The following is a 12,331-nucleotide window of genomic DNA, read 5'->3' as shown; positions in this document are numbered from 1 at the left end:
CTACATACTTACATACTACATACTTACATACTACATACTTACATACTTACATACTGCATACTGCATACTTACATACTGCATACTACATTCTTACATACTACATACTGCATACTTACATACAGCATACTGCATACTACGTACTTCCATAATACATACTGCATACTACGTACTGCATACTACATACTGCATACTTACATACTGCATACTACATACTTACATACTTCCATTCTGCATACTCATCGATCAGACAGTATGCAGAGCGTTTACCCACAATGCATTTCGCATACCGGCTGTTTACAATTTTGTTCCCACGAATTCGGCGCTACTAAAGCTAGCCGCAGTGAGCAACGCACTTCTGGTTATTTTCACAAAATAAAATACCCGTTGCCTTTTATCATAGGGAAAGCCATTACCATACAATTGGTGCTTTTGTTTTGAAAACAGGAAGTGAACCTACCCTCGTTGTAGCTAGCTTGAAACTGCCGTTTTGACAGGAAATGACGATCGGCGACGTCACGTTACGTTGCATCTTGGGTAGTTTGAGTATGAGTAGTAACCTCATGATGCATACCCAACATTTCGGAGAATCTAGTATGCATCTTCTGGCTTACTCAAACTCGCATACTAACTCAGAAAGTTAGTATGAGTAGTAGAAGAAGTATTCGGTTTCGAACACAGCCATAATCTCGTGTTTTTGGAACACTGTTTATCATGTAATCGCTGCAAAAATGCAGCTGTAGTTCAGTAACTGATCTTCTGATGTGTTTTCTCCCGCAGAGAGAGTCTTCAGTCACCGTGTTGGATGGCGTTGACATCACCCAGACCAACATGGCCTTCTTCAGACAGCAGCTGATGCACATCGCCACGCATATTCTGCGCTGCACCGGTAAACTCCACATGTCTCGCCTCCCTTTTTGTCCTCCGGTTGTGCAGGAAGACGTTTGTTATCGAGCTAAGCTCTACTTATTGATGCATTTTCTTCTTTTCCAGATGACACGTTTGGGCCCAGGTTGCTGCAGATGTGCAACCAGGCGTTGTTTGAGTGTCTCGCCCTCAACCTGCACTGTCTGAGAGGAGACCAGAGGGCTCTGACTGCCGTCATCAACCACAGAATAGTGAGCACACGATCTTGTTTTCAATGGGAAATAAACTCCACATGACCAGAGTTTGGGAAAAATAAGAGATAAAAATAAACAGAAGTCTGTGATTTTAGCCAGATTAAGCTAATTTTAAGCAATTTTTCCAGAAGAAAAGTGAGATGGATTTATTTCCTATGAGCTGATTTGAAGTAGATAAACTCGACTGCATATTTCCGCCTGCGGGTGGTGGTATAGAGCATGTTGCTTGTGGTTGTAATTAAGTAGAAGTAGATGTTCTAACTGGAAACAAACCCAGAAGAGGGGAATAAAAGCAGCTGTGGTGTTCGTCCAGCAGAGGAAGAGGAAGTGAACCCTTCAGGAATGACTTTAATCTCCAGGAATATCTGAGAAGATGGCGTTCAGTCGGGGCGTTTTAATGCTTCCCTTTACCTCCAACGAGCGTGTCGAATCCTCATTTAGCTTTGGCAAAGACTCCTTCACTGTGTCCTCTACCACCTCACGTTTAGGAGTTGAGCTTTTATCTGTTAAAGCTATTTAAATGATACGGTACGTCAGTAAATGTGCTGGTTAGAGAAGGAGCTGTTCTTGGAGTAAATGAGGTAGAGATCATCTGGTTGTCCATTTAATTTACCAGTTTACTCTTCTGTTTGCAGACCTCCTGATTAGTTTTATGGTTTGAATCCCCTCTGAGTCAACTTCTCAGTAACTTTGAAACTGATGAGAATCCTAAACTTATCAGAATAACTCAAAAGGAACACGTGAAATGAGAGCATCGGTCCACCACAGTTTTCTTCGTAGTGTTTTTGTGATGCTAGACACGACTGCATAAGAGTTGGTGTTAGGGCTGAACGATGTGGACAAAATTTCATATCTCGATATTCATGCCAGATATCTCGATATCGATCCGATGTGACTGTGGGATCAGTGAAAACTCAGCATTTTTCTGAAAAATAAAAAACGGAATACAAAAGAAGGACGTCTGCATTCATCGGGTCTTGAGTTGGGAGTTTGTTGTTATAAAAATGGAGCGTTAAACTGGTGTACGGTTCAGTCGTCCGGCTCGACCACAGGTCCGTGGTTGTGGCAAAACGTTCAATTTCACGGCGCTCGGATTCAACATTAATTTTACATTCGTTATAGATTTTTGGAACGGCCTCTTGATTAAAATATGTTCGGGATGGTATTTTGTAACAAGTGTCCAGCGTCTGAACCATTTTCCTCTTTTGTGACGTGTACACGGACGGGCACCACGTCTTTTGCATGTGGTGTGTTACAGCATCTGTAAGGTCTTTGTGCCGGGTGGACGTCGACTCATGTGGCGTAACGCTACTGAACGCATCAGCAATCAAACTTTGCTTGGGCTTCACTTCTCCGCCGTTTCTCTCATTGCGATACACTCTTCATGCAGCGGTGGTGTTGTTTCAGGTGGTGCAACATGTTTGTTGTGCTGCCTTACCTCGCTCTGGTTCACATCCTCTTTTCTGAATACAAAATACCTCCAAATAACGAAGAATTACTTATTTTTTGCCACTAAATCCGCCTCATCTTCCGCACTCATGTTTCTCTTTTTAATTTCACCGCTGTGAATGTAGTTGTTTGTGTCCGTCTCCCTCGCTCGGATGTTTGTCATTGGCTGGCTTCAGCTGTACATAAGGGCGAGCGTTAAAATGATGTTTGCGACTGCCTGAGCTGCACATGCAGGGAAAATCTATATTGTTGAATTTGCAATATTAATATCTTGAATGTTCATATGTAGATATTGATACGATAACGGTATATCGTTCAGCCCTAGTTGGTGTGAATAGGATAGAAATAAAACCCAAAAAGGTATTAAAACGTGACAACCTTGGCATGAAATGCAGCAGACAGCACTGGCTGCTTCCTGACTCCCCCACAATAGAGGAATGGAAGGATATAGTTAATGGAAGTATACAGAATGGAAAAAATGACTTTTTCACTTGGCCTACAAATGAACAGATTTATTAAGTTGTGGTCAGAATGGATCTCCTATGTGCAACAGTCACAGCCAGATTTCGTGGAGTTAACAAATTGATAGATTTGGTTTTTTGTGGTGGTGTTTTGTCTTTTTGTTTTTATTTATTTTTTAATTCTTGGGATTTATTTGTTTTGTTCAGTTTTTCTTATAATCTGATACACAGCTCTACTGTCTAAGGAAAAGGTTGCTCGGTCTCCGTTTTTTTTTATTTAATTGTTTAAAGAAACCCAGATGTTGATGTCCCAACATACCATGTACGTTTCTGTTACATCCCTCTTGTTCTTTTTATTTTAATTAAATAAATAAAAAATCTTCTTCTGTCGTTCCAGCGGAGGATGTCGAGCGACATCAGCCCCAGCCTGGTGAACTGGATGACCAGCATGATGACGATGAGGCTGCAGGTCATCTTGGAGCACATCCCGATCCCACAGGAGCAGATCCAGAACTACATTGTTCACACACAGGTGATGGGATGTAAACGGTTAATCGACTATCGATTTAATTGAATTTACTCGACTAAATTAAATTAATTGTCGACTAATTGAACTTTGTAATCTAAGACCGTTTCCCACAGGACGTACTTGAACGTGACCCGAGATTGTAGACCCGACACAAACTTGAGGCGGTCAAAACGGAGTCGAGTGTGGGAGCATTTTAGATTAATTAACGATGAAAAAGACGCACAATGCAAACTCTGCGGCGCTACATTGAAATTCAACAGAAGTTGGTTAAGAAGCCACCTGAACGACTTGCATGTAGCCATTCCGTCGCCTTCACAGCCCACAATCGCTGCTGTGGTGGGAAGGCGAGTGTGCCACCAAAGGAAAGCAGAAGGCATTACTCAGAGAATTTAGGGCGAGGGATTTCAGGAGCTAATACGATTCATGGAGCCAGGATATAATATCCCGTAACTTCCCACTTGCACTGGAAAAAATCAAAGTCTTACCAAGTATATTTGTCTCATTTCTAGTCAAAATATCTCATTACACTTAATATCAGACACAACTGCCTAACAAGTACCATTTCAGCCAGATATAGGGACTTGTTTTAATACAATACATCTTGAATATCTTGATAAATTAAAAAGTCTTGAAAACTAATTGTTTTGAGTCACATATCATATGAAACAAGGTTTTTTTTTGACATTTGAAGAGGTTTTTAAGCTAATTTCAAGATCACTTTTAACTCAAAAGTCCTAAATATCACATCTTGACAAGCCGATTTTCACTAGTTCCATTGGCAGATTTATTGCTTATTTCAAGCAAAAACGTCTTTTATTTGTTGTTTTTTTTACTTATTTTTGGAGGGGCATTTTTTCCAGTGTAGTCTCATGCTGAAGTTATTGGCCACCAGGGGGCGCTTTTTAGTTTCCCCATTAGCTTGCCTGATTGCTGTCTTTGTAAAGTGCACTAATTAATGAAAATTAGGATGAAATGATCACAGCAGACAGTTAGGGAACATCCAAGGAGTAAAAATGATCAACAAACCGTATTAATTTTGCTAATTTCGAGCAAAAACGTCTTGTATTTGTTGTTTTTCTCACTTAATTTTTGGAGGGGCATTTTTTCCAGGGATTAATGAATGAATCTATAATTTGCATCCCTACACACAGGTGATGGGATGGTGCTCGACATCTGCTCTCAGGGAGGAAGCCTCCTCTCACACGCACTGCGGTTTAAAATCTGTTGATGTCTTTATCGTTTCTAAAAGTTTCCCAGAGGGTTGAGATGTCCTCGTGGGTTTGGTGCACATGCAGAGAGAGCAGCTGCTCTTGTCTGATGGCTGTTGCGTATCATGTTGCTCAGGACGGTGCGTCTGAAACGGCTAATAAATATTAGATGTTACTCTTTCACAGAGAGATCAGCCGTCCGCCGCCGGCACACAAGAGCCTGAAGTAGCTCAAAGTGGGACGGTAAGCGTGTGTGTTTGTGCTCAGATGAATGCGCTTGGACATTTTCAGGCCTTCACTCGTGTGTCTGTCGCCCTCCTCCTCAGATCGGGGACACTCTCTCGCCGGCTGCAGCCACCACAGCAGAGGAGGCCATGTCGGTGTCCCACGACACGGCCGTGTCGTCACGGGAGACGAGGGTGTTGCCAGGAGACCTGGGAGCCTCGGGCGGGGCTGCGCCGTTAGGCGGCGACATGGCAGCGGCGGGAGCCGAGGGAAGCAGCGAGGAGTCTGCCGGGGAGTCGGAAGCCTGGGCTGCTGCCGTTCCTCCTGTAAGAGCTCCCACTGCCCCACGCCTGTTCCTTCAATGACTCCTGGCCGGCTTTACGTGCACAGTGCACGAAGGAAACGGTTGCAGTCCTTTATCCAAAGTGGCAGGATTTCTATTCAGAGAAAACGGATGCTGATTCAAGCTTTAAAGGGATAGTTCACCTCTTTTGACATGAAGCTGTATGACATCCCATATCAGCAACATCATTTATGAACATCTTCTTACCCCCTGCTGCGTCCTGTGAGCAGAGTTCCAGCCTCGTTTTGGCGTTGATGAAGGTAGTCCGGCTAGTTGGCTGGGGTTTAAAATATAAAAACGAGTAATACCAAAGAGTAAAGAGTAATAAAAGAGTAATACATTTGCATCACAAAATCGTTCTCCAGGAAAAAGTCAGACCTCACAATCGCTTGGCCCTATTTTCTCTCCCTTCGTATCACTGCCTGCTGTGTAGTTAAATAAATAAATAAATAACTTATTAAAAACTTATTAAATAAATTAAAAATAATTAAATAAAATAACTGATTAAATTAAATTAAATTATTTAAGCGCTATTTTCTCTCCCTTCGTATCACTGTGTGCTGTGTAGTTAAATAAATAACTTATTAAATTAAATAAATTATAAATACATTAAAAATAATTAAATAAAATAACTGATTAAATTAATTAAATTATTAAAGCGCTATTTTCTCTCCCTTCGTATCACTGCCTGCTGTGTAGACCGTGCAGACCGAAGTGCAGACTGAGCAGTCCCCTGCTTCCTGTCACGTTCATGAGGTTTTCCCCATGTTTTTAGTTTTGTTCTATGATGTGTTAGTCATGCCTTAGTTTTTAAGTCCTTGTTTAGTTTAATTTTGCCTTTGCTTTTTCCTCAGTCCCAATGTTCTGCTCATTAGTCTCACTCACGTCACCTGTATTCATTGTCCCCAGCTGCACTCATTCAACAATCACCCAGTTCAGTATTTAGTTTCCAGGTTTCCCTTCAGTTTTGTGAATTCCTTCTCTGTCGAGTCTGTTTTGTCACAGATTAGTTGTTGGTATCCGGCTCAGCCGCGCTTTGTTTTGACCTTGTTTTGAATTAATAAATCAGTTTGTCTTTCGAAACATCCTGCCAAACCCATTACTGACACTTCCGAGCAGCAGACACCGTAACAGGCGTGTGGCTGTCGGCAGGCGGCAGCAGGCAGTGATACGAAGGGAGAGAAAATAGGGCCAAGCGATTGTGAGGTCTGACTTTTTCCTGGAGAACGATTTTGTGATGCAAATGTATTACTCTGTTGAACGCATATTGTTTTGAGAAGCAAAACGCTTTATTTTTTAAACCCCAGCCAACTAGCCGGACTACCTTCATCAACACCAAAACGAGGCTGGAACTCTGCTCACAGGACGCAGCAGGGGGTAAGAAGATGTTCAGAAATGATGTTGCTGATATGGGATGTCATACAGCTTCATGTCAAAAGAGGCTCACAGTTTCGATAACTGCTGTAAAAACCTTTATAAACGTGTCCAACGGGTCTCATCATTTGCTTCTAAAAAATTTAAATTGAGCTACAGTGAGAGGTTTATTGAGCAACAAAGGCATCACACTGTAATTTGGACTCATAAAAGTGGCCCCAGCTGGCTGTTACCATGGTGACAACGGTATGTCGTTCCCCAGAGTCCTGAAAGAGTCTGTGGAACTCTTTTAACTCTTTTTAAGGACGTAAATAAGTGCTTCTTGTTGCGTTCTTCAGTCCTTGAATGCTCCTGCTGTTGAAAGGCAGCCTCACACAATACCACTGAAGAAGAAATAGGGACAAAACGGAGTTACAGGCTGTGTTCGAAACCACATACTACATACTTCCATACTGCTTACTCATCGATCCAACAGTATGCAGAGCGTTTAGCCACAATGCATTTCACTCCTGCCTGAGCTGAAATCACTTAAGCTCTAAACTCTGTAAACTTTTGCAACATTTGAAACATTTTCAGGTGAGAAAGTAGTCGTTTAGATCCCCAACGTGTTGAAAACCTGACAAAATACCGGCTATTTACAATTTTGTTCCCACCAATTCGGCGCTACTAAAGCTAGCCGCAGTGAGCAACGCACTTCCTGTTATTTTCACAAAATAAAATACCCGTTGCCTTTTATCAAAGGGAAAGCCATTACCATACAATTGGTGCTTTTGCTTTGAAAACAGGAAGTGAACCTACCCTCGTTGTAGCTAGCTTGTAACTGCCGTTTTGACAGGAAATGACGATCGGCGACCACGTTACGTTGCATCTTGGGTAGTTTGAGAGTGAGTAGTAACCTCATGATGCATACCCAACATTTCAGAGAATCTAGTATGCATCCGGGAACTTCTCGCTTACTCAAACTCGCATACTAACTCAAAGTTAGTAGCAGTAGTAGGAGTAGTATGCGGTTTCGGTCACAGCCCCTGCATGTGAACCTTCTCCTAACACGAGCACCTTCTCCTAACACAAGCTGTTTGTCTGCTGGGTGCGGTGCAGGAGTGGGTGCCCATCATCAGGTGTGACATGATGACGCAGAGGAAGATGAAGGCTCAGCCGCCGCTGTCTGACGCCTATCTGCACGGGATGCCGGCCAAACGCAGAAAGGTACGATCGGACCGCCGCTAACTTCTTCTTCTTCTTGTTGCGTTGGGGCCGCCGCGTCCTCATGAAGCGGTGTTGAATGTGTTTGTGTGTTCAGACAGGACAGGGCAGCGGGAGCCTCCTCTCCCTCTCCGACGCCGTGAGTCACGCTGCCAGGACGGCCGGCGTGAAGCCCGTCACCTCCGCTGAGCAGCTGCAGGGCGACCTGGACACCCAGGAGGTGAAGGAAGCCTACGCAGAACAGGTAACGCCGTCCCACCCGGTTATCGTTTAGGTCTGTAACGGGCGACTTTATTCAGAAGGTTAGAAACAAGAGAAAGATTTCAGGGTTTGTACAGAAACGGTGACATGAGCCTCATTAAGGACGGTTATAGGAGACGTATTATTATATTCTTCTTCTTTTTTAATGTAGAATACATTTGGAATGTCTCCATGTTATTATGCAGGTTTAGGGACTGAAACATTTAAAATGCTTCCTGTACCAACCTGCTGTCAGGGTTCAGAGGTAAAGAAGCTGATTTTTAAAGATAATAGTTGTTTTCTACCGACAATGAACTTTTCTGACTCTTTAAGGCGAGACACGGCAGGCAAAAACTGGGATTTTTCATGCAGTGGTCAATTTTGAGATTTTTGGGCCAGTCTACTCCTTCAATATGTGTTCTTTCAACCTGCTATAAAGAAAACATAAATTAAAATGTTTATTTTATTACATTTCGTTTACTCGCAGCTGTGCGTTTCGCCCGAATTTACCAAAAAGTTAGCATTCCAATGTGCCATGCTGAGCTTCGTCTATTTCCTGAAGTCTGTCATGACCGGTATCGTTGGAAAGCTCCGTGTCTCCTGCACAATGATATGTCGCCCAAATAACAGCACTTCCTTTCTATCAGTAACCAATCATGAATGTCTAAAGGCGGATTTATAGCGAATGACAAAATCTCATTGGCTTTTGCTAGTTTCTGCTAACGTGATTCGCTCTGACGCTCCCGTGTTTAGCTTTCGCGGAATCTCCGAAAATGCCCCATAACACCGCAACTTTCAAAGAAAAGAAAGCAACAATTGCGCTTTGCAAGATGCAATAAAAGAAAATCTATCAGATCAGCTGATGAAGCATCGGGAAGCAGCACACCTGACCGTAAACTGTTGCTAGGAAACCGAGTTAATGACAGCGGCTGGTCATACATGTCGCGCGTCTCAATGAACTGATATGCCATCTTTTATTGTATTGTATTGTATTGAGCTTGTATTCTTTATTAATAAGAGTATTTTATTCAATATTAGTATTACTAAGGGCCTGAGCATTTATTCTGTTTTTGAGCAATTGTTTCTTATACAAATGTATTGAATTCCCCCTATTTAATTCTTTAAATGCCGTTTTCTCAAAATCTGTTTTTTGTATTTTTTCAGTATCGATATCTCAGCCTATGGAGCACCTACTAACACCAAACTTTCCAGTTATACACTTAGCAGTATTCTGAAGATATTTACAGAAGGATTTGTTGATAAATCATTCCTGGCCTGATTACACGACTAATGAATAAAGGCGTTGCAGTTCTGGTTTCCACCAGCAGGGGGTGTAGTTGTACTTTTTAGTGTGATTTTAATATGAACCTTTAGCTGAAACTTATGTGTTGGAGGCTATGAGGGGAAATAACAGGAGCCACTCTTTTGACAGGCATCAATAAATGCTGATTAACATCAAATTGGAATAAAAACAACTGAATAAGTCTGGATTTGAGTCCCCACTGTTCGAACGAGGCGAACAAACCCCTGAAGTTCACTTCCCGGCCGGGCTCTGACAGTTTCCCACTGTGGCGGTAACGCTCAACTCTTTTTCTTTTCTTTTCTTTTTTCCTCTCAGGTTAAGGCAGACATCAAGAAACGAGTGAGGGAAGACCCGGATTTCAACTCTCAGCAGTTCCCCAACTCACACAGAGCTTTCTCACCAGACTCGTAATCGCAGTCATGCAGCATTAAAGCCATTTTTCCTTCATCTGCATTTTTTTTTTTTTATTATTAAACAGGTGGTGCAGCTACACCCTCAAACCGCCAGCCCACCTTTGTAAACGCCTCCCTCGACTCACTGTGTGGCAGCACTGCCGTCGGGGGGGTTCGCTGGCTTAGGAGACACTTTGGGGGCTTTTCAACCAACAGAGAACCATTTTGGTTGTTGTTTAGAGATGTTTTTTTTACAGAAAACAGTTCAGGCCGAATATGCTGATATGAGCAGCAGGTGGATCTTAATGGTGGTGTCCTGAGTGAAAACAGGGTGTGTCGCCTGGTCAGTCAAAGAAAGCCAAACATAAATGAACAACTTGGTTTTTCCCCTTCTGTTTTCCGTTGGCAGCGCAGGAGCTGAGGCCAGTTGTAGCTCGTAGAACTACTTTCCCCCCTTTTTGATTTACTTTCACACCCTTTTGATTTACTCCCCCCCCCCCCCCCCCTTTGATTTATTTTTACCCCCTTTTGAACTACTTTTACCCCTTTTTAACTACTTTCCCACCCTTTTGATTTACTTTCCCACCCTTTTGAACTACTCCCCCCCCCTTTTGAATTACTTTCACACCCTTTTGAATTACTTTACCCCCTTTTGAACTACTTTTACCCCCTTTTGAACTACTTTTACCCCCTTTTGAACTACTTTTACCCCCTTTTAGATTACTTTCCCATCCTTTTGAACTACTTTCCCCCCCTTTTGAACTACTTTCCCCCCCTTTTGAACTACTTTTACCCCCTTTTGAACTACTTAAACCCCTTTTTTGCCTCTAACCGCAGAGGAAAAGCTGCCCTTGCACGAAGGGAACTTCCTGTGAAGTAGCCGTTTGGTAATCGGTTGAAACGGCACGCTTATATGTTAACGATGCAAGTGCTCAGTGATGAAACCCCAGCATTGCAAAAGAACCGTCGGCCCTCCACAGAGGAAGCCCCTGTAGGTTGGTTCTGTAAAGGTTCCCCAGCTGAACACTTGGAACCACATTAGTTCTCCTTCGGTGGAAAAGCCCCATCGGTGTGTTTCTGCAGGGTTTTAATGCTCGGAGCGCAGCGGGCAGGTCTGAGTCTTATTTATTGCAGGAATCCTCATAGAAAGGCATCAGCTGCATGAATTAAAGTATAATCAAGCTGTGAATCTGCACCATGACGGGTCCACTGGCAGGATTCTGGGTTTAAAATGCAGCAGAGTTACTACTGATTGTGATAAACACAGAGGTCGTAAGCAGAGAAACGAAAAAAAAAAGACCTAAATATCACATCTCTGGTGGTGAAACCCACCCAGCGGTGACGGAAAGAAGCGTCCTCTGCCTAAAACCCTAACAGCGACTCGAAGCTGCTCGTGTCTCCAATAAAAACCGACTCGGGTTATCTGAACCACCGGCTGTCCCAAAGGACTCGCCGAAGGGATGAAACGATGCGCCCGGATCACCTTTTTATGAACCTAAAACTATTCCCGTATCAAGCCTGCGCGCCATGGTGATTAAAGAATGTAACTACTCCACAGTCTTTGTGCTCAACATGATTCTCTAGGTGTATGCTGACGATGCACCGCCGTGCAACCAATAATTAACTAGAAGTCGTCTGATTAAATGATGAAAGTTGTGTGAAATCTTGACAGCAGTTATTCTTCTGTACAGCTAACGTGACTACTTCCCCAGTGCCTATTTATTGCTTTGTATTTACTCCGGTCCAACTTTAGCCGTCAGAAAGGTTGTCCCAGCAGCTTTTAAGTTGAGCTGAATCTTCACCCCGTGTGTTTGTTTCGATCTTTTTATCGTCCTGTTGCTTCCTTTCTATAACTCCTCATCATTTAGCTGAGTCTCGCCTTCCTCTTAGTACGTTCGAGCACAGAAGGCTGTCGTGATGCTGTTTGGTACACGAATGTACAGTAAGCTTAATAAAAATCTTGATTTAAATAACATGACTGTTTTCTTTTTGGGACATTTTTATGTTGATGTTTTTTTTTAATCTGCCAGTAAGAAGGAAATAGTTGATGAAACCACGTACTGATACATGAGTTGTGATCCTTCACTTGAGTCATTTCTTTATATTTTCCTTCCCAGTAGCCAGACTTTCATGATCTTTTGAAGTTGTCTTGATTGATAGCTCTCCAAGCTTTCTGAAGGTGTTTTCCTTTGGACATTTCCTGCTTTTCCACTCATTTTCAGCATGCGGCTCCTCAAGCTTTAATTAGTGGCTGACACTCGCATAGTAGCTATGATAATATGGTAACAATACATTTTTTTCAAATAAAATACAGTGAATACAGCAAAGTATTAAGTATTTTTTTTTATTCATTTTGTGTTTTTGTAGGATTAAGTATTTTTATTAAGTATTAATTAAGGCTTAATGGTGTTTCCTAAAGGGGGCTTTGTTAAACCTGGCAACACAGCCCGCTTAAACCACCGTCACACTTGACCGCAGCGCACGCT

The 12,331-nt window shown here is 42.6% G+C and overlaps 1 protein-coding gene across 2 annotated transcripts in view; it reads left to right on the top strand.

Moving 5' to 3' along the window:
• bag6 (BCL2 associated athanogene 6) overlaps positions 1-9,900 on the top strand; it is a 29,180-nt gene extending 19,280 nt beyond the window's left edge. For both annotated transcript variants that reach the window (XM_075466320.1, XM_075466319.1), the window contains 8 exons: positions 778-886; positions 991-1,115; positions 3,426-3,560; positions 4,952-5,008; positions 5,092-5,316; positions 7,806-7,913; positions 8,008-8,154; positions 9,769-9,900. In XM_075466320.1, coding sequence (XP_075322435.1) covers positions 778-886; positions 991-1,115; positions 3,426-3,560; positions 4,952-5,008; positions 5,092-5,316; positions 7,806-7,913; positions 8,008-8,154; positions 9,769-9,864 — 1,002 coding nt within the window. In that variant the 3' untranslated portion in view covers positions 9,865-9,900. The remainder of the gene's footprint in view (positions 1-777; positions 887-990; positions 1,116-3,425; positions 3,561-4,951; positions 5,009-5,091; positions 5,317-7,805; positions 7,914-8,007; positions 8,155-9,768) is intronic.
• The last annotated feature ends 2,431 nt before the right edge of the window (positions 9,901-12,331 follow it).

Source organism: Odontesthes bonariensis, chromosome 5, assembly GCF_027942865.1.
Source record: "Odontesthes bonariensis isolate fOdoBon6 chromosome 5, fOdoBon6.hap1, whole genome shotgun sequence".
Taxonomy (NCBI): Eukaryota; Metazoa; Chordata; class Actinopteri; order Atheriniformes; family Atherinopsidae; genus Odontesthes; species Odontesthes bonariensis.
Note: the sequence above shows the minus strand (reverse complement) of the source record. Positions and strands in the feature narration are given on the sequence as shown.